The sequence below is a fragment of the Python bivittatus genome, unplaced genomic scaffold (genome assembly GCF_059951505.1).
Source record: "Python bivittatus isolate LINGU-HERP-01145 unplaced genomic scaffold, Pbiv_v1 ctg000100_np1212, whole genome shotgun sequence".
Classification (NCBI taxonomy): Eukaryota; Metazoa; Chordata; class Lepidosauria; order Squamata; family Pythonidae; genus Python; species Python bivittatus.
In genome coordinates this window covers 6,155,662-6,177,933 of record NW_028277038.1, presented here as the reverse complement: position 1 = coordinate 6,177,933, position 22,272 = coordinate 6,155,662, and the positions used below count along the sequence as shown (strand labels likewise).

At 41.6% G+C, this 22,272-nt stretch overlaps 1 protein-coding gene across 2 annotated transcripts in view; it reads right to left on the bottom strand.

Moving 5' to 3' along the window:
• The window catches only part of GNB1L (G protein subunit beta 1 like), a 39,960-nt gene extending 18,388 nt beyond the window's left edge, over positions 1-21,572 (bottom strand). Inside the window, exons 1-6 of one of the 2 annotated variants that reach the window (XM_088135361.1) lie at positions 21,498-21,572; positions 20,304-20,381; positions 18,722-18,863; positions 7,563-7,702; positions 6,743-6,871; positions 2,416-2,578 (exon numbers count right to left, since the gene is read on the bottom strand). In XM_088135361.1, the coding sequence (XP_087991487.1) occupies positions 2,416-2,578; positions 6,743-6,871; positions 7,563-7,681 (411 nt within the window). In that variant the 5' untranslated portion in view covers positions 7,682-7,702; positions 18,722-18,863; positions 20,304-20,381; positions 21,498-21,572. The remainder of the gene's footprint in view (positions 1-2,415; positions 2,579-6,742; positions 6,872-7,562; positions 7,703-18,721; positions 18,864-20,303; positions 20,382-21,497) is intronic. The other variant, XM_025166620.2, reaches the window with a different exon arrangement.
• Positions 21,573-22,272: the final 700 nt, after the last annotated feature.

Below are 22,272 nucleotides of genomic sequence, written 5' to 3'. Positions count from 1 at the left end.
AGACCAAAACAGGACCTGCTCCTGAGTGGCTCCTCTTTGGATACCGCCAAGAACAAAACCAACTCAGCTCAGGCATGAGTAGAAATCAGATCCTACCAGAGGCCTTAGATGAGATGCCCCAACTGTGAAATTTGCTGCCTGACCCTACTGAGCATTTCCTTGGAAATAAGAACATGGGAAGCTGGCTTCTTTATTTGATTGCCCTTGAAGACAGTGATGGCGAACGGGTGACACGCCAGCGTTCGCCAACACCCAACGTCAACTATTCTCCCTGCTGGAGTTGCCAAAGAAAACAGAGTTTGTTTTACTCGCGTTTCATTTTTATCATTATCTGACGTTTCTTCATCTAATACGTAGCACCACACAGGATTGGACTATATTTGTTTTATATGAATGAATATGTCAAGAATTGTTTCATTTGTGTTCGGGGAGGAGTGGGGGTGACACGCCAGGAGAGTCAAGTTAGGCATTTTCTGAATTTTTGACATGCCGAGTCGCCCAAAAGTTTCACCATCACTACATTAAGATCTCTTCCTCAAGAGCAAAAAATCAACCTGCATAGCATTCCCGCCTCCCATTTCTTTTTCCTGCAACATGAGGTAGTGAAGAGAGAGTTGATCAGCCCTCCAAGTAAATCTCTTGGACTTCTCTTGGCTGAGATTAGCCTCAAACAGGGTCCTGGTCTTAGTCTGACACCTTAACCACACACCACATCGGCTGAGTATTGCTTGTTCCAAAAGTGGACAAGCCGTGGCACGAGAATCTTTGGCTGAATTGACAGAACCTTCACACATGTAGCCTCTGGGCCTTGGGAAAAAAAAAATCCTACATTGAATGTAATTTAAAACCAGAAGGAGAATTCTGCACTGGTTCCCCCAGGAAAAAAAAATGTTTTCACTTTTGCCTGGGGTTCATAATGTTCTTGTGTGGCTACAGGTGACCCCCTCTTCTTTTTTTGCACATTTCTAAGGCTTTTTAAACATGTTCCTGGCAAATTGGCAGGAGAAATGCATGTAGCTCATAACTGGCGGTTTTATTGCAATCAAGAACAAATAAATGCCTGTTTAGATCTTATTATTCATAGACTGAACCTGCTTCAAGGAAAAAAAAATGCTCTCTTGGGTATTGGCCAAGTGTAAACACATATTAAGTCTTCGTGTTAATCATAAGCCTCAAAGTGTTTTGGCTCCGAAAGAGACGTGTTTAAGGAGGTTTCCAGGTTATACGGATTTTATGGAACTTCTGACAAACATTTCTATCTGGCAAGTCAGCAAGTCCATGATTGCAAACCACAAAGCCCATTCACCGAGGCAAAAGATCACAACTCAAGTGGTAGAACATCTGCTTTGGAAAGAAAAGAAACCAAGTGCAATGGAAACGTGAAGCATTGCAGCTGGTCTAGACAGAACAATGGACTGTATCTTCCATAATTCCTTGACTATTTTCCCACACTCAAATCAGGCCCAACAGAAGTCAGAGGCTACTAACATCTCAACAGCCACCTTTTGTAGATAATACTGATCTAGTTGGAGAAACAGGCTGAGTTAGTCCTAACCGAAGAGGAGGAAAGTCAAAGGTTAAGATGCTACTTTTTGCTGAATCAGATCATTGACTCAACTAGTCTGATAGTGGCACTTGAGGATTAAACAGGGGTTAGAATGGGAGACTCCAACACACGCTCAACCGCGAAGCTGAAATTCTTCTCCTACATCTTCCTACAGAATCCTAGATTCTTAACGTTAGAACAGATCATTTAGGCCACTGAGTCCCACTCCCTGCAGAAATCAAAATTAAATTGTGCCTGATGGACAAACACTTCCAGTGAGTGGGAAACTTTGGGTAACTGTAGTGCTGTTTGCTTAAATACAGTAAAAAATCCCTGTTCATTTTTTGCTGGTTGGTGATGCCATAAAAAAAAAAAAAATAGGGTTGGGCACTGCTTCACAACCCATGGGATGTGCCTGAGACTCTCCAAAGCAGCCACACCCCACCCCAGAATCTACATGGGAATACCATCAGCATTAAAGTAGGACAGAGAAGAGGAACGTATGTCAACTGCTAAGTGCATCGTGATTATAAGCCATGTTTTTCAGTCAGAACCCCATCTCAGATGAGAGCAACAGAACCATCAGCAATGCAGACTGGAAACCCTGGTGAAAACCGGGCTTAAGAAATCCCACCACCATCATCTCAAAAGATCTAATCAGTTCAATGGATTCTGACGTCCCCTCTCCAATAAGTTCTTTGACACAGTAAGTGTTTCCATTGTCTAATTTATGAAACCAGAGCAGCCTTCCAGATGTCTTACAATACCATTCCCATGACCCTTTGCCATTAGCCAAGCTCAGAGGAACATTTGGAAGTACCTGGCCACCACACCAAGCAGAGAACACTCATATTACAGGAATTACTTACCTCTTCTAACCCTTTCCAAGGTGTGGCCAGGAGACACCGTTTCTCTGTCACCTCAGTGTGTGAACATTTGCAGAACCCAACATTCTCCATGAAAAGAGAGTCTGTGACAATGTTCCTTCCTTCAGCTAAGTCCCACAGGCAGATGTTCTGGTCACGGCCCTGACTTTTGCAATCAAAATCATTATTTGTCACATGGAAAGCCCTCTGGGTAAAATATTCATTCAGTTTCATGGCAGATCCCTGATGGACCTCCATGCTCCTAGTAAATCCCCTCTTTAAAACAACACTACCTAAAATGTCCAGCTCAACAGTTACCCTAGACTACTACATTCTTGGCTACTGACACAGAGGGGAACTCAAATCTTATTTGCACATCAAAATGCATCTGGAGTATGGGCTATGAAAGTTCATCAGATTAATAAAGCTGTTGAAAGGACTCTTGAAACAGCACTTTAAGTAAAAATGTTTTCTCTAGGTTATATACATGTCACTGAATATTTTTGTAGGTTTCCAGTTTTTTGCTGGCTGACCCTGAAGCTGTGAATACAGGAAGCTACTTTCTTAAGAATCAAAGCACCGATCCAACATTTTCTGCTCTGATGGACAATCCAACAGATATCTTTGCCATCTCTTACTTCCAGAAATAATTGTAAATGACAGGCTGAGATTCTCTGTATACATTTTATGACTGAGTTAGGACACTCCCTGGAGAAAGATACTGGGACAAAGACCCCAGGTCTCCTGTCTACAGCAGCAACCACTTAACCAACAGCTGTGGGGAGGAGTGAGATCCTCCATGAACCGTGTCTTCTATAAGGCCCACTTTTAGAAAGCTAGTAACCCATTTACAGCGCCCTGAGACCAGCATTTAGGATAATGTTCTCCAGATACCTTGGACGCTCCATTGTCATTGATTTCAGCCAGCGTGGCCCGTGGGGATTGGAACCGTAGTCTAACACCATATGGAGGGACCAACTAGACTAAAGCAGCTTCAGAAACAGGGTTGGGTGTTTTTATGATGGCACTGGCTTTAAAATTCATGGCATAGGGCCAGGATATTCAAGGGACCACTTTTCTCCAGTTGTCTCTATCCAGCCCATCAGGTGGGGAGGTTAGGTTAGGTGAGTCTGTGAGTTATTGAGATTAGTGTTGGTGGTCTTGGCCACCATTTTTCATTTTTGCTCTGCATTTCTACTTTATGATTATAATGATGGTTTTATCCCTACTAGCCACCCAGAGTCACTTATGTGAGATAGGCAGCCCTATACATTGAATAAATAAATAAATAAAAATACATAACTTTTTCAGAAACCAATAACACTAGGGCATTTGCCAATGTCAGCTAACTCAAATTTCTCAAATCGTAAACAAAATCTGCTTCAAAGAAAGAAAGAAAAGACATTTTGAAGAGGTTCAAAATGCACGCAATCCATAGATTCAACTTCCTTTGCAAGGTGACTCTTGGAAGCCCCTGCGTTGGAAATCTCCCAGTGATCTGCAATGCAGGAACCCACAAGATCCTTGTTGCTAAGTTGTGCTTTCAGGAAAAAAAAAGAAAAAGAAATAGTACTGTTGCAATCTGTGGAAACCACAGATTATATCTGTCTGGGAATGGATCCTCTCCAACTCAGATCAAACCTGTCAGGTGCTTTCAGATATTTCTCAGGAAATCAACTTATTTCAGGAGTGAGATCAAAGCTGGAAAAGAAAAAAACTTTTCAGCCAAAATCTGGGTGACATTAAGACTGGGTTCATATGTCACATCAAGCTACAGTATATCTTAATTCACTCTGGCTTAGCATGAATGTGCGAAGCCAGTTAATGTGTGGCTTAATGTGTGATATGAACCCAGCTGATTAAGGCTTAGCCAACCAACTATGGTTAAGAAGGCCACAATTTAGCACAGGGGGGCAACTTAAGAGAGGCACTTAAGGGGAGGGTGAAGGTTACAAGATGAGTGAGGCTTCATCACATATATGGGCGAAGGTCAGCTTCTAGATGGAAACTGGTGGCTTTCTTTGATTTTTAAGAGGGGTGAAAAATGCTTTGCATCAGAAGCAAGAAAGGGGGTTGGGTGCTGGTGGGGCTGCATGCAATGCAGCTGTCTGCACCTTCTTAAAGACTCTTGGGTTTACATTTTAGCGGTGCAATTTCAGGAAAATATGCATTTGAGTTGAGGAGGCACTGACTGCATGCCAACCTCTACCCCAAAACACTTCAGTCCCCCATTTCATTCTCCCAACACAACCAGAAAGGGGGAATGCTGCTTACAGCCACTTGTACAGTGAGATAGATGGCACAGATACATTTGGAAAATAAATAAATAACTAAATGAAAATAAGCTTTTGCTTTCAGTTCCCCATCCTTTCTGGAGTTCTCTGCCTCAAGAATTATTGGCCAGCTTAAGTAAATTTGGTTTTAAAAAGCCACCTCAGGCCTGGCAGCTTGGAAGGGGCTTGCCTGGCCTGTTAATCATGGTCTGTCATGCCAGGCAGCACAACAGACTGTGGTTAATGAAACCAAAAGGAAAACCTTTCCAGAGCAGAAGAGAATGAGCAAGCTTACGCTTGCCAAGTCTACATTTATCATACTGAACTTCAGTTTCGCTAATAAATCAGAGCTTAATACGACGTGTGTTCTAGCCTAGCATGATACACAAATATACAGATTACATTTCAGGATAGCCCCATTATTATCCAAGCTAATCTGCTTCCCCAAAGTTTCTCTCTGATAAAGATACTTGGTGCTTTTGAAAAGATGCTATTAAAAAAAGCAGGAAGATAATATCATGGAATGAAAAGCAAAGGATTAAACCAGTGTTTCTCAACCTTGGCGGCTTGAAGATGTGTGGACTTCAGCTCCCAGAAGTCCCCAGCCAGCATGCTGGCTGGAGAATTCTGGGAATTGAAGTTCACACATCTTCAAGCCGCCAAGGTTGAGAAACATTGGACTAACCCAAAGTCAAGGGCATCCTTGAAAAATTTCTGCCCTGATATCGTTCTGTAGCATCAAACAAGCCCGAGTAAAGGCATGTAATTATGTTAACAACTCACACTTAATTCTAGTCTTCAGAGGTGTGAACTGTGGTTATGCAGACGACAACAAATCTAAATGCTAATCAGGTCTGCTACAGAAGATGTCATTCCACAATAATCTTGTCGAAACATCTCCCAAAGCCTAGTGAAGTTTTGGCAACCTTCTGCAACTGGAGGGAGGAAACACAGAGACTCCGGGCACCTAAAAGACGTGGGGATTTATTATGGCAGAAGCTGCGGTGCCTGTCGATTTGCCTGCGTGCAATCCATATAAATACACGTTAAGACCCAAGCACACTCACACACACATGTTGTTAAAGGGTAGCAGTAAGTCTGATTTCTTTGAAAAACAAACAGCCTTAAACCAGGTTGGTTCTTGGCTGTTTAACCAGCCGTGGGAAACACAACCGCCATGCATTAAACAGATACGGGCATACACGTACCACTGGTTGGCTACTCTTTAAAGCAGCTGTGTCTTTTCAGAGGACCACGTTGCTTTGAAGAATGCCAGACAGATACTACTTTTGTGCCTGCAAACACCTTTTTCCAGTCAAATCCAAAGCAATGCAGAGCCCCATTTAAGAAAACACTGGGCTCCAATCTAGCTGTCATTCATATGGTGGGACCTCCCCTTGTTTTCCTTCCCCTTTCACTCCCCTTATGTGCCCCTCAAAACTGCTCTTGCACAGAAGGAGCAGAGGGTCCCTTCCACTGGGGACCCTGTTCCATCAGCATGGAAACACAACTGTATTTCAGGGAAGTAAAGGCCCTTGAAAGTGGCATAAATTTAAAAAAAAATCAAAGATAGCTTCTTTTTGGCTTATTGATTGATTGGGTTTATAAGCTGCTAGACACTATTACCATTTGGTATGCTGCTGTGTCTATTGAATACCCACAACTTCCATGAAAAATTATTTACTGAAGCAAGTAATGCCACAAAACCACACAGATAGACAATAACTAATCTGTGGTTCTCACTCAAGGCACTAATGACCAGGCTGAAATGATCATACTTTGGACACTTTATGTGAAGATCTGGCTCTTTGGGAAAGTTTATAATGCTGGGAAAGGTGGAAGGAAAGTGGAGAATCACCAGCAAGGTGGATGGATTCAATTACAGCAGTAATGAGCGGACTTTTTGGAAGATCGGAAGAACCAAGTGGGGACAGATCAACCTGGAGAAAATTTATCTGTGTGGTCGCTAAGAGCTGACACTGTCTTGATGGCACATGATCAACCAATCAGTCAATGCTGCCAAACTTGAATTATGCCTTGTGAATTGTAGGACTTACCTAAGAAGTGCATTTCTTCTATTGGATAATGATTTCACCCAGTACACTGATTTTCCACTGTGACCATCCAGGGTACTACATGCTCTGTGTGTCTTCAGATTCCAAATATGGATCAGCCCACTAGAAGATCTTTTTTAAAACAAAAAAATAAAAAAGGGAGCGTTAACCATTATTTTGACCCAGTTTTTAATAAAATAGATCTTGTACACAGTTGTAAAAAAGTGAAAAGCTAAAAAGACAAGATAATTAGAACTCTTCTTTAAATGAAACATCCCCTTTAGTTCCTTTGTTATTTCCTTGTGTTTGTTATAGATGGTAATCCACTTAGACATGATAACTTGTAAAGCAAAATACAATACAGGTAGTCCTCACTTAACAACCATTCGTTTAGTGACTGTTCAAAGTTACATAGGTGCTGAACAAAGGAACTTACAACCGGTCCTCACACTTAAAACTGTCCCAGAATCCCTGCGGTCACATGATCACGATTGGAAGCTTGGCAACAAGCTCACGCTTACGACGGTTGCAGTGTCCCGAGGTCATGTGATCACTATTTACGACCTTCCCAGCCAGCTTCTGGCAAGCAAAATCAATGGGGAACCATGTGATTCACTTAAGAACTGCGTGATTCGCTTAATGGCCACAGTGATTCGCTTAATGACCACTGCAAAAAAGGCTGTAAAATTGGGTGCAACTCACTTAACAACTGCCCCACTTAACAAATTTTCCAGTCCCTATTGTGGTCGTTAAGCAAGGACTACCTTTATGCAACAGTATAATACAACACTGCTGTATTTGTATTTGCTGTTTCTATACTCACCCGGAGTAAAGAATGGGTAACTCTGGTTCTGGGTCTGAACAATGAAAGGAAAGAGTATTGATGTCACTGTTTGTTCCTCGGAGAACATACACTGGATCTGGAGCAGGGGCAGCCATCATGAGAATAGCCAATTAGAGGTTCTTGAAAAAGAGAATAAAGAAAGATGGAAACCCAGCTTAACCTCTTAAGTTCTTATACAAATAACCAACAAAGTACATGGTTTGACAGAAGCAAAAAACTGCATAAGAACTTAGAACTTAGGTAATATCAAATTATCTAAAAAGGCAGAAATCACAGCAAAAGAACAGGACCTATATATTCTCCAAAATAAATCCCACTATCAAAATTTTGCATCTTGGTTCACATTCCACATTTTGATGGAGGGGAAAGAAGGTAGATCTCCATGACTGGTTAAATTAATTTATAAACCTTTTTTGCTTCTTCATACCCAGGACAAGGGGAAAAAAAGGAGAAACAAAACCTGGAACTTTTTTTTTTTTTTTTGATATTTCAGGACCACCATGGCTACTCAATGTAAGATACTTACAATTTCAAGCAAATTTGTAAGTAACAGAGGTTTGGTCACACATGGGCCAAGCCCTCACATGGATTGCTTGTTCTCTTTACTTATTTTTATTTATTTACATCTTTACTTATTTATATTTATTTGAAGTGGATTATCGACTACTTCAATCAGCAGGATGGCTTCGTGTGATGGTTCAACCAGGCCGCAAGACTTGTTGACGAGTTACTGGCCTTGCAATCAAACAAAAATTAAAAAAAAAAATCTTAACCAACAGGCAAAAAAGCACCCCAATTTAGTGTGATTCCCAAAGGCACAGGTTTGCACAAGCTCAAAACACACCAGTTTATGTGTGAACCAGGCCACTGAGTTACATTGGATGGGTGAGATCCATGATTACCCAGAGTTTTAATCTGAACAGATTGCATCTCTAGATTCCAACCTGATGCTCATTAAGAAACAAATTTTACAAGCTGCCTTATTGTTTGCGTGCACGGCATGAAGACGACAAATGCAACGTTCTTTGATGTCATCCTTTGGGTTTAGTCTTTAGAATGTTATCTGTCAGGGGTGATGAATTACACCCATCCACAAGATTGATTTGCTTGGGTTAATTTCAACTCCTTGGTATCTTCCGTAGGGTTCATTCTTACTACAAAATTCACCGGATGACTCCAAGCTCCTGTTCAGCCTCCAAAGCCACACCAACACCTCTCGCTTGGGAATACCTTCCAGACCCTGGCATGCATTCCTGTGGTTCCCTTACTGTTTCAAAAGACTGCTAATGCAGAAACATGCCACAGGGAATTATCTTGGAAGCGAAGGAGCAATTCTGGAAAAATATTCCAGGCTAAGGATGGAGACAAGCACAGCAGAGTCCCCCCAGAGGCAATCTGGAACTACCGGGGAAATTTTAATCACTCTTGTTCTTCGTTACTCAAATAATTGACTGAAGCTTTGCTGATTGAAGGATAAGGCTGTGTGTGTGAATCTGGGGAGGAACCTTTAGGTGGCATGGAACAGGATGTGCTGAGTGCATGTTTTTACAAAGGCCTTATCTAGGGTGCTCAGCGTAGGAAAAGAGGGAGTTGTGACTGTCCATCGAATCCATCTGGCCAAAAACGTTTTGTTTGCTATACGCTTTCACAAATGCCATAAAACTAAGGTGGGTTGCAAGCTGGTTGTTTCCCCAATTGCAGATCTCTCCAACACACCTCCTGGCGGGAGCGATCACTTCCCCCCATCTCCCCAAATGCCTTGAAGGAGGAGCAGATCTAATGCATTCTGATGGCCCACCAGGACTAGAATTCACTTCTGGAATTTGAGAAGTTTGTATGTTCTTGCACCAAATCCAAATTTGGGCCAGAAAAATATAAGTGCTTCACCAGGAGGCTGAATCTCTCAAACCAAGTGAAAGTTCTTTTGTTCTACTGACACTCTCAACATCCCAAAGCTATTTATTTCAACACAGTCCCTAAAATGTTCATTTTCTAATTTATCATATCCTCTCAAAATATGCAAACGTCAGGGAGGTCACCTTGAGAATAACAACAACAGCAACAATAATCTTACCTCCCGGAGCTTTACAAACATTAACTGATTCCCACAGGAAAAATTCCAATAGAATTCAGCAATCCTCCTATTCCCATTGGTGTCACTTGCATTTCAATCTCACGTTGAAACAAAAACAAAATTGCTGGTAAAATATCATGCAATTTCCCTCTCTCCTGTTCCCTTGATAAGCTCGACCTCCAAAGCCAAGACTAAAAATACATGATTTTTCTATCCACGTTGAGCGTCATCAAAATACAGGAATAATTGGAATAAATCTTTCTCGTTGCATCTGGCAACCCAACAGGACAGTAACCAGCAAGTGAGTTTCTGTAATTATGACTCTAAAATTATTCAACACATCCAGGTGTGCTACTATATGAATCCGCATTATGTCCTGGAAATTCGAAGCCCAACTGGTACCCTCTTTGCAAAGCAAACCACGGTTAAAGAATTGACATTGATCTCCAAGTTACACACAGACCAACCCGTGTTTATTCTGAGCGTTTTGAGAATGCCTCCCATCGGGTCTGTTTTGCAAATAAATGATATTGAGCTTCATGGGATTTACCTCCAGGTAAACACCTGAAGAACAGCCTTCATTCCTAAGTCACTGTTTGCACTGAAGATCACAGTAAGGGGGCCTAAGATGGTATTTGCATTGAATCTGTTTGTAAACAGGGATGTTGCTTGAAAATACGTTAGTTCAGAAAAGAGACTAAAGAAAGTGGTCCTTCTAGTTCTGAAAGGTCTTCTGGTCCTTGTAAAATCCTACTGTATCTCAGTTTTACTCTACCATATTGGCCCTTTTTCTTCTTTCCAACCCAACAGAATATTGGAAAGAAGTCCATAAAGGAACTTGGAGTTCTGTCCTTCTGTCTGTCAGAAGGATATATCTCCAAGAGGTGAATATGTGTAGCTCAGAGTTGAACTGTGGAGTCCTTGGGGTTCTCCAAGGACTCCACAAATCTCCAAAAACATGACAGAATAGGACCAGATTTGGTGGGGCAGGAGAAGCCAACAAAAGAAAGATCACATTAAACAATGAATTTGATCTAGCTTGGGGTGGTGAAGGAAAAAAGATCCAGGAAAAAAAATAATCCCCCAGTTCATCTCAACAGGGAAAGGCAGTGATCCATTCTAATGATTGTTTGCCTAAGCATGATGTAACCGCTTACAGTGTTCACAGGAATCAGCCACAGCCAAATTGATATACCCAAGAAGGATCTGGGCCCATAACATGTTCCTCATCCACTCCTTCAATGGAAAGATGCTAAAACTTTAGCAGGACTTGTAAGTTACTTTTATTAACCACTTCCTTCCTGCTAACCCCCAAACTAACATAACCCCAAAGTCAGAGTATTTTCCTTGGAGTAAATAATGCCGTATAAGTAAAATCATGCTGTATCAAATGCGACTTCCAGAAAAATGTGGAATCTGAGCTGGTGTCTTGAGGGTCATTTCCAAATGCTTCCATCTGTGCGTCATGAACTTTTGCTATAACTATTTTCCATACGAAAACACATATTCAGCAAAGGAGCAAAACTAAGAGTGATGGTAATTATTTTTAGGACACTGAGCTAGCATATGGATCTCATTGCCATTTATATATTTTAGTCACTGGAAAAAAAAAAAGCTATTAATCAGTATGAACAACCCATATAGTAACATAAACATCCATCATTCTAATATTCTCAAGGTGTCACATTGATAATTTTTTTTCAGCCATTCACTCGGACACAGTTGCCTTCAGTTCTCAGCTGTGTGACCTTCCCCAGCCCAGAAACACAAAATGTCTTCTAAGGCTGTGAAAAACATAGACCTAGTCCAGGAAAGGGGCAATATAGAGGCAAGAAGAATTGCTACACTGGGGGAAGGGAAAACTCCACATTCAGCCTTTGCTATAAAATATAGAACATTAAAATGAAGCATGAAAAAACAGCTGAAACCAAGCAGACGTTCCTCTGCAATGCACCGGTCCAACTCTGCAGAGGGGAAAGGAGGAACACACAGCTGTCCTATTGTACAAAGCCGTAAATTCCTCCAATAAAATGGAACCATGAAACTGAAGATGCCCTAAACCAACACCAGAAGCTCTGTTTGACCTAGTGTTTTCTCTTCGGTTCCCCAAGAATGCACATCAGCCTGAACTTAATGGAAGTAAGGCATATTTGTATAAGTAACTGCACGGCAGTGGCCCAACTCAGGATCAAACTTGTAAAAACAGAGATGCCACATTATCTCCTGCTGTTGCGACCCAACATTTCATAGTGGAGACGTCTTCCCATTGTTCCCGTTTGTGGATTCTGCTACTCTAAAAAAGTGAAAAGTGCTAGTTCAAAGAGTTTTGACATTGGATTTGCCATAAAACTGGCATATGAATGAAGAAGTAGGCTATCAGAAGTTACCTACCTGTTGGGATGTTTAGGTAGGAGCCAACTTCAGATGATTCCAAATGTCATTTACATGAGAAAGGCTTAATTTGCACTTTACACAATATGCCATGAACCGTTAGAAAAGTTGTATAATATCTACGTATGACTAATAAACTTGTTCTTTAAGTACGTACCCCAACCTGTATTATTGTCATGCTGGAGGTGCTAGAAAACATGGAGAAGCCCAAGCTTTGCATAAAGAAATATATAGGTAGAGGGTAAATATACATACAGGGCAAGCAAAAACAGCCTCCAGAGTTTGCTCAGTGGTCACGGGATACTAGCAAACTGCTGAATTGCTAAATGAGATGGAGCTTCTTGTAAGGGGAGAAGGTTGGGTTCAGACATTGTGCTAAGAGCTATAATCATGTGGCTGGAGAAGAGATAAATGCATAGTTCAGGCTCCAAGAATGGAGAAAAGTTAAGGCTTGCTTGAGCCCAGGAACCAGGAAATAAGGTGAGATGGGACTTCCCATTCCAACAACTTCCATTTAGCCAGAACATTGCAAAAAAAACCAAACAAGCAAACCTTCAGCTTTGCCCTGGTTCTCCATACATTGGTGCAAAACCAGAACGATTGTTGATACATATCTCTGAACAAGCCAACATCTTGCAATTGTGTAGATCCAGAGCTGTCTTTAATCAGATTCAAAGGTAACACATATAAATGCTCATTTTAGGACTGTATTGTTAGGGTCCTGGCACGTTCCTCTGAAACGGATACCTATCATTTCAAGCATTTATTCTTTGCTACTGAACTGGAAGTTCTGCAAGACTTTTCAACTGGTTTTACATTTACTGTTCACCAACATCTCCACAGAAAACGGAGCGGATCACCTGAATTATGGGTGTCCCAGGAACTGGCTTAGTTAAAACTTGTACATCTGACCGTATGGATGGATATGGTCAACAGAAGGCCCAACCTTGTTGAAAAAGTAAAGAACGTGCCAGTAGACTGGCATGAAGCAGGAGAAGTTGCGTGTGGATCCATCCTTGGCTGTTCGTGTTTAGGAGGGATTTTGGATCGGCCCATTTGAGAAATACAGCAATCTACCAGAAGATTGACAAGGCAAAGAGCACTGAAAAGCTTTTTTTTTTTTAAAAAAACACCTTTCCCATTCAGCCATGGAGAGTCGTCTGTCAGCTAGAAATCAGGCAGCCCAACCCCCTTAATTAGGAGTGAAGCTACATTAGGGACAGACCTCATATATCCAACAATGAGATCTAGCTAATATCCTTAGACAGCAAAGATTTAATTAAACACCTTCCAGACATTTTAGCAGACGTTTCCTGAAATAAACTCATTTGAGAGAATAGGTTCGTTCTCTCGCTCGCTCTTGGTACAAACAGAGGGAAATGACAGAAGTTGTTGTATATCAAGTTGTTACAATATCTGAAATTAATTAGGCCTGCACTGTAATTAAGGGCTCCGTAATTTTCCGCAATTTAAAGCTACTTTTCATATGAAACTTAATTAATCCTAGACAAATATTTTTCTCATGACAAACTTTTTTTTGATTACTCGATTTATTCCCTTCTAATTACTCTTTAATTAACATAGCTTTGGTATAAGTTTATAGGATTTTCTGGCATTCAACCAGAAGACGGTAAGCTGATTGCAGTTCAGTTGCACAACAACTCAACTCACCGAACGCCACTTTCAACACTCCATTTATTTATTTGTCTGTTCTGTTACTTTCCTTTCCTATCCCTGGGGCAATTGAACATGATACACGATAGACATTCCACACCACTTTAAACCGAAGCATGCCTTAAAAAAGCATTTCAAAACTTCAAATGAGAACAACATATTTTGCATTAAAATGATCACGCTCCAGGCAAGTATGTCATTAAAAAGTTGCAGATAAGCAAAAGCCAACTAGATAAAGTCAAATCAAATCAAATCTTTATTACGGTCATAGATTGGCATAGAACTAGATAAAGAATTCCTTAAGTTGAGCTCAACTCCTGGTGGTCACCATGCAGTTTTCTGGACAATGACACAATGTTCTGAGATGCTGGACTTCACAGTTGACTTTATAGCCATGAGCACTTGAAACCAAGTGCTAACCTGGTCCAACCCTCTTTCAATATCAGTTAAGGGTGGCCAAGGAGCAAACAGCTCTTGACTGACTACAACATGGGGGTCTGTGTTCAACCCCCATGGGTTCCTGCAAGTTCCCTGCCCCACCAGACTATTTTTTAAACCTACTTTTCATTTAGAAATAAAAATAATGAAGCTGGTGTACTGCAAAGTAAAGCACCAGCATCTACTAGCCTGTTGAGTTCCAAAAATGCTTTTAGGCACCAGAGAAGATCTTACAGTATTTGTCACCCAATACTTTGTTTGGGAAGAAGCCCACCTGTTAGAAAGAGAGGGAGAGAGAAAGGAAGGTTGAAGTAACAGGTAGTATATTGGAAGCTAAGATGGATGCTTCAATCCTATGTTTCTTCCTCTAAACTAATAATCGTGGCCTGCGTTTCTATGTGACACTTCCGGGTTACATTCTTCTAACACGCAAGTTCTCATCTTCCCTGAATCGCCAGCAGCCAGGTCATTCCTGCACGCTAACCAAGACACACAAAACTCCCAAACTCCCCCTTTGCAAAATGGGCCACGAACAAGGCTTGGAAGGGACAAGAATGACTATTGTCACCAGGAAAGAAAGAAGCCACCCATCGCTTCCTTCCAAAAATTCCGAATCCGATTCTCCATCTGTAACTCAAACTTTAAAAAAAAAAAACCAACCCAAAAGTTAGGACAATTTAAGGGAAGGGGATTAATTGAGCCATTTTTGAATCAAAGACTTATTTCATAGCTCCATTCCAAATCCTGAACATTGTGAGGAACCCTTTCTGCCTTTGAAGGCTCAGCAAATGATTGAAGTGTCTACTTTCTGGGAAACAGATAACGCCAGCCTCGTAATCTGACTCTAAGCTATGGGATAAAGGCAGTTTGTTTCTCCTTAGCCCATCTGTCAACACCTCTTCCGTAATTAGTCCTAATTATTACAGAGGGATAGCTTCTCCTTCGCATTATTAAATCAGAAAGAGTATCATGGCTGGATATCTTTCAACGCCTCCCAGACCAACGACCTTCAATTTCATTGAATCTTCTCTCTGTATCCGCCTTCGGAAGAATCCGGGCAGTAATTTTAGCATCGGCTTCAAAAGGTACGGATCCTACTGTGGAATTCACATACACACCCACATCGTGCAACAAGAGAAGAAAGTCACAAAATTGACTTTTGTATTGTACTCGGGCTAAGAAAACACACACACACACCCCCCATTTTGTACAAGAATAATGTTGGCAGGTATCAAGCCTTGCACCAAAATAGTCAAGAGAAGGGACATCGTGGCTGGAGACAAAATGGAAAGTATTTAGCCCTTTTTATGAAGCTATATTTGCAGCGCTGTCAAATATACCTAGTTATTTCTTTCTCCACAACCCTGTACAAAGTACATGTTTGTGTAGGATTGGGCTCCCACAAACCAAAACGAGGTTTGCTCTTTCTGGCTTGGCCTTATTGTGTGAGCCTAGCCTATTATTGTTCGGGTTTCAAGCAACCATGACTAAAACAACAGGAGTAGCAAACTGGGTCCAAGACTATGATCTGTCATCTCGGGTGCCATCTGTTGGCGAAAAGACAGGATATAATTTGCATCCACAATAATAAACAGCATCAATAATTATGCATCGTCAAAAGTCAGCCGTGTAACAGTAATACATTTCGTTATTTAACAGATTATCAGAAGAGGGATGACTTTCTTTACTTGGTTCCTAAAGATTTTTTTTAAGGCTGGAAAGGAAGAAATGTTATTACAGTTACTGAAAAATATCTCCTTCAATCAAAGCACAATTGTGGTTTCAACCGGGGCCCAGAATGGCTTAAATTGGGGAGCAGGGGAATGGTATTGCAAAATGATTCCTTAAAGCATTTGCCTGTTTAAATTCATGGTTTTTAGAAAGCCCATTTGGTACCATAAAATAAAGTGACACAACCATGCCAATTGCAAAAAGCAATGAATCAGAAACTGAGCCTTCAGGGTGCAATTGCAAATCTTGTAGAAAACAACTGTGCTAAGGTTGAACATATGCTGAGAGATGAACGTATGGATATTTTCTATCCTTTAGGGCAGCAGAGAGCAAGAAATAAGAGATAAGAGATAAGAAGGAACCAAGAAGGTTCAGCACAGCATGATGCCAAGGACCTCATTGTCCATCATAATTCAGAACTCCCTGGTAGAACGTCAAAACTCTATGCTACCAAGTCACCAGAAGGATGCCCATAAATGTGACTGGCTCTCCAAGAAATTCACATTGTCTCTCCTAATACCCTACTGGATTTTTGCAACCACCTAGCAAGGCAGATTAAACCAGTACCTCTGGTCCAAAATCCAGACCAGACCAGTACATCTGGTCCAAGAACATCCAGTAAGTTTTATGGCCAAGTGGGAATTTGAAACTCAAGTCACTCCAGTTCTAGCCCAACCTTTACACTGTTAATTCTTAAAAGTCATCACTTTCATCATTCACCAAGGTGGCAGGCGTCAATCTCGGCCCCACTCTGTGGCTCCACTACATGCAAGAATTCCCCCCCAAAACTTATTCTCTAGCAGCTCCTCTCTTCTAGAGAAAAAAAGGAATTTTAGAAAAACTAAAACATACTTGTTTGCATTTTTGATATGGTCAAGCATTGTCTTTCTTTCAGATAATTTGGTTATTTTATACACATAGTTAATTGTCTCTGTAGCAATCATCACTTTGGTGATCAGTGTGTGTGCATATGGAGTGGAGGGGGCTGCTCATGCTTGGGTATGAATTACGTCTTTATGAGACTTGGTTGGAGTTCAAGAGCTCAACTTTTTAAGGTATTTTGGTGGTTCTGCTACACTTGGAATCCCTCAGAGGGATTTGCTTCGGAATGCGCCAGTGTGATCCTATTACAAATATCTACTAAGTAGTGTTGAAGACCTGGTGGAACTCCAGCTCTTAGCCATAGCTGGTAGAGACATCTGGTGCTTCTGGATTTGTTATGGCTTTTCACTCAGGAAAAAAAAAAAAGTTAATAAAATAATCCCTATTAATTCAGCGAGGCACAGTACCCAGAACATTTCAGCAAGATGTACCCAGCCTCAAGCTTATTATTTGCCAACTTCTTTGCACATTTAGCAACTATTTTTCCCGAAACACAATTAAAGTCACACACAGGGCAAAGGAGGACGGAACAGGAGAGCCCGCAGAGCATCGGAACAACCCTTGAAAGCAGCCAGGTGACAGACTGCATACTTTGAAACGGAATGATGAACACTGCTGACTTTTTTGTAAAATACTGATCCATGCCTCAAAGGAAAAAAAAAGGGTCAGCATTAGGCCCGTACAAAGTCTTGGATTATTAGCACTTGTCTACAACTGCTTCAAGAAGCTATATCTTTTCCCCGGGTGATAGGGCAGATAGAGAGCACACCCCTCCTATCCAGGGAAAAACACACAGCTGCTTTAATGAGATGCAGAGAGGCACTACGTTCATACACCAAAGCATTTTTCTTTTCCAAATTATTTCTGAAGTCCTGTGCCCCCCTGCTTAGGACATTCACACGTGCATCCGATTAACACATATAGAATCCAGAATGGTGTCTGATATTTGGAGAAGCTTCCTTTGATTTTGTTTCCTCTGAATGATTCCAGGTGTCCTATCAGCACCAGGTTAGCAGAATTACCCAGTCTTGCCCACTTCATTTATCTCTCACCTTTCAAGATATAATGCAGACCTCATTCTGCTTCAGGTGAACAGCTAATCCAAAAATTCATGGCTTCTCTTTCCCTCCATCTTTACGCTAGGGCAAAGCAATCTGGTACTATCCAAACATCTTGGACCACAAATCTCCAAATCCCAAGCCGGTAGGCTCAATTAAGGGCTTATGGAGCTTGGAGTCTAAAACTTCTGGAAGATCCTGAGATGCCTCCTTCCTCTTTAGAACACCTAGACCTTTCCCAGTTTTCATTTAGCGAAGCTCAGATTTGGGTGCCAAGACAACGTTCCTTCCTATAGGAAGAATCCTAATTAACTTATCAACTAATTGTAATAATTGCTCATTACAGTGAAGGGAAAGTGCTGATGTAACACCAGTTCCATGGAAAAACACAAACAAACCCAACTCCAGTCTGTTTTCAGCCACATCCTCCCTTCTAATAAGTCTTAGATCTCCAATAATCAACTGAAGAAACATGGGTTTGTACAAGTCGGCCCATTCCAGCCTCTACTCTCATTCGCTATCGATTAATTCTTTTAATCGGTTACGGGAAACGAACAACAGCAGAGAACTTGCTAGATGGTACATTTCCAAACTACCAAGGAGGTCTTTCAGGTGGCCATCACGAAGGTAGAAGAGCATGTTTTCTGATCATTGTAAGCATGGAGGACAGAGTGCTCCCAAAACAGTATGAGAGATGGAAAACAGTTTGCTATAAAATATCCTTCTGGCATGAACAGAAAAAGAAACGACCCACTCCTTCAATTGTTAAAACAAGGAGGGTCTTCTTCTATTTCAGTTTAAAAAACAGCAACAACTCAAAGCCAAGTTGATAAAAATCCATGCAAAAGACCACACCACCAGCCTGAGCCAGCTCAATTTTTCCACCCTACCTAGTTCAATGGTTTCCGGAAGAAAATTGCCTGAAGCAGTGGCAGTTCGTCGGGAGATTTTCTGGAAAGTTCTGTTTCCAAATCACAAGACTTTGCAGATCCATGTAATTCAGGATGAGCCACAACTGGCCAGGTCTCAGAACTGGAAATCCAGGGAAACCAAAATCAGGGGAAATATTGATTCTTTAAAACCGTGGCAGCGAGAAGAGAGCAACATCCCGAATTAATATTTTGTGATTTGTCCCACTCACTAAAGTAGCCATTTTGTAAAAGCACAAATCAGATGCTTCCAGAATTCAGATGCGCCCACAGGCCGAAAATGTCCCACACTCCTGTTTTTTGGGCTCCTGATTTATGATTTATCTCCTGATCTATGATCTCCTGATTTATCCTTATTATCTCCTGATTTATGATTTATCCCTTGATTTCAGAGGCGTGCAATGTCACAAAACAAGCTAATATTTTGCCAGCTAACAGCTAAGTAGAGTGAAATATTGTTGGCTTTGGAGAAATGAGGAAAAACCAATCTGGCTGTGCATTTTTGAATGAGAATCACAGCTTATGTATGTTTCAATTCCTGAGAAGACCATCTAACCAGAGCTTCTCCACCTCACTGATGCAAACGATAAAGTAAATTTATGGCCTGTGGTCGTGTTCCATATTTTCTCTTGGTGAGGGGCAAGAAACACAATCAGAAAAATAAAGGAGCAAGTTTTTTCTCCTTTTTTTCCAGCCAGGATTTGCTTTCAAATCAACACAGCACCGACAATGTGCTCAAACGAACAGTTTTTAGAAAGTTTTCCCTAAACGCCAAAGGCATTCTTTTTCTCTTAAAGCACAGAAGACAGAAGAAAACCCACTTAAGAAATTTAGATTCATAACACTACATTAAGCCACGATTGGTCGAGGCACCGTCTACTGCATAAGCCATAACTGCGGAAATTCATACAAAATGTTTACTGTATTTATTTAGAAGGGTTTTCTAAACAGAAAAAGGGGGAATAATTACAAACAATCTAAGGGAATTCACACAACAGGCTAAACCAGTTGATGACTTGAGTTTTCATTACAATTATGTATTGTTTATATTTCATTACTGTATTATTATTATTATTATTATTATTATTATTATTATTATTATTACAGTATTTTGTTGCATAACTGTAAACTGCCCAGCATCCTATTGGATTGAGGCAGTGTATACATTTAATAACTTAAGAAAATGAGTTCAAATTCAACCCAAATCAATTACAGATGACCAAAACGAAGTTTAGCGAAGGGTCATTGTAGGAAATTTCCAATATATAACACCAACCTATAAAAGATTAGCAAACTGGATACAAATGAACCAACTGTTATCATTTTTCATTGCTTTTGGTAGCATAACACATTGTGCAAAGCCAGATTCCACAATTACTTTACGCTTCCACGGGTTACAAAACTGAAGGTAACTGAATTAACACGGTAATCCAAAATTAAAACTCAGCAAAGGTATCATCTTGTGCAAAAGCAGCTGGTGTGAATTATTTGAATGGCAGATTTTTTTTAAAAAATGCATAATTATTTTTATACAAATACTCACCAAAAAATGAAGATTAAAGAAATATACATATATATTATTCTCTCTCTCTCACTGGCGCATAAAAAAGGCATGGGCCACCTAAAACAGAAGAAATGAAGCATTCAGTCTTTTCTTTAAATAGCACCCCACTGCTTTTTCAGCTTCCTTCAAACATCTGAAAGTGAGCCATTCATCTCCCTTCAAACACGTGCATGTCCATAACCTCTTTGCTGCATTTATGCAACTGGTAATATATTTTGGAGCGGGATGCGGCAAAGACAACAGCAGACCCCATTTGATTAGACACCGTAAAGGCCCACAGCTATCAGAGAAACTCCCATTTGAGGTTAACTTTAGTGCCCCTGTAGATATTGCACAGGATGAATCAGGAGATAAAGTAAACTGGTAAAACTGCACCTGTTGAATTTCTCTACCTTCTTGCTGCGTTCGTTCAAAGACCTAATGGGTGCATTTGCTCAAGACGAAGTCCTGCTCAGTTTTTATCTGTTTATTTTTTTCCTGCAGCTTCAGGCATGCAAACCCACAAGGAAAGAGGCAGGCAGGTGGTTTGCAAGGCTCCAGGTTAAGCCAGGGAATTTAACAGAATCTTGGCTGCCTCTGGACCTTTAACCAGGTTAGGGGAAAAGCTAGCAGGGGCATTCACACAACCTGCTTGGCTGGGGTAGTTTGAATCTGGATTTTTTTGGGTGGGGAGGTCCTGTTTGAGGCTTAGAGTGTTGTGCAAATGCAGCCCATTTGGGGTTTTTTTTTTAAATTTTATATGTTGCATGAACGCAGAAAAGGGGCAAAGAAACCAAGATGGGCATTGTGTGTAGGCAGCTGTTGTCCTGTATCTGCTGGAAGCTTTACAAGGAGAAGGAGAAGTCATTAAATAAGCAACCCCAAAGAGAGGCTGCACCTGTTGGATTTCTGCCTGTCCCGTGGCAGAGGCTCAGCTCCCCCAGAAAAGAAAGCAAGGAGTGCCTACCACCAGGTTATTGCACACGTTTAAGTCCTCTCCTCCCCTCCCCCTCCTTGGAAAGGCTATATTGGTTGAATTTCTACCTGCTCTCTTTCTAATAAAGCTGCAGCCATAGGATACAGAGGTAGTAACCCCAATGGCGCTTCTTTAAATAAAGTCAAGTCACCCCCGCCCCAGTATCCAGAGGATAGACCCCACTTCCCCCCCAATCCCCCCCAGCCTGAGACTCTCACTCTTGTCCTCCCTGGCAAGCTGGAAGTAAACAGCATGGGTGAATCGATTATCCGGAACTCCTCCAGCGATGCCTGCCCGGCTGCAGAGGCTTCTACCAACGACCAGGCTGGCTTGCCGAGCGCCGAGCCGCTGGAGCGCCAGAGAGTCAAGTCACATCACGTGACAGCTGTAGCTCCCCGGCGCTGCGGTCTTTTTCTTCTAGCGCATGTGCAGACGCGCGTCTTCGTCACTGGACGAGCTTCTTCCCCCAACCTAGCGCCCTGCAATGCGGCGCTGAGCTACTACCCTCCCCATCGTCCCCACACCTGGGCTAGCTGGGGGTGGGCAGGTCAACACACGGGGAGTTGCAATTAAATGCATGGGATTGATGAATGATGCACCCCCCAAAAAACCCCAAATGGCATATGGGGCTTGTAGTCCAAGGCAGATGAAGACTGATGGTGTCTGTAGTCCAAGGCATTCCCAGGCGGATGCAGAGTGTCCCACCTGCTGCTCTTGAGCTGGCGGACATGCAAGCTGAGAAGCTGGGAATTGCAGTAGTCCCAACACAAGAGGCTTCAGAAGTTTGGAGTTTGGCTTCAATTAGTTCAGGGGCACAGCTGGTGCTTTGCATCCAGATGTTCCTGGGTTCGATTCCTGGTGTCACCCAAAGAGCCATTGATAGCAACATGGTTAACTGCCCCACCCCCCAGATATGCTGGCCCACAACCTCCCATCCTCCCCTGCTGGGAGGATGGGAGATTCATAGATTCATTCATTCATTCATTCATTCAT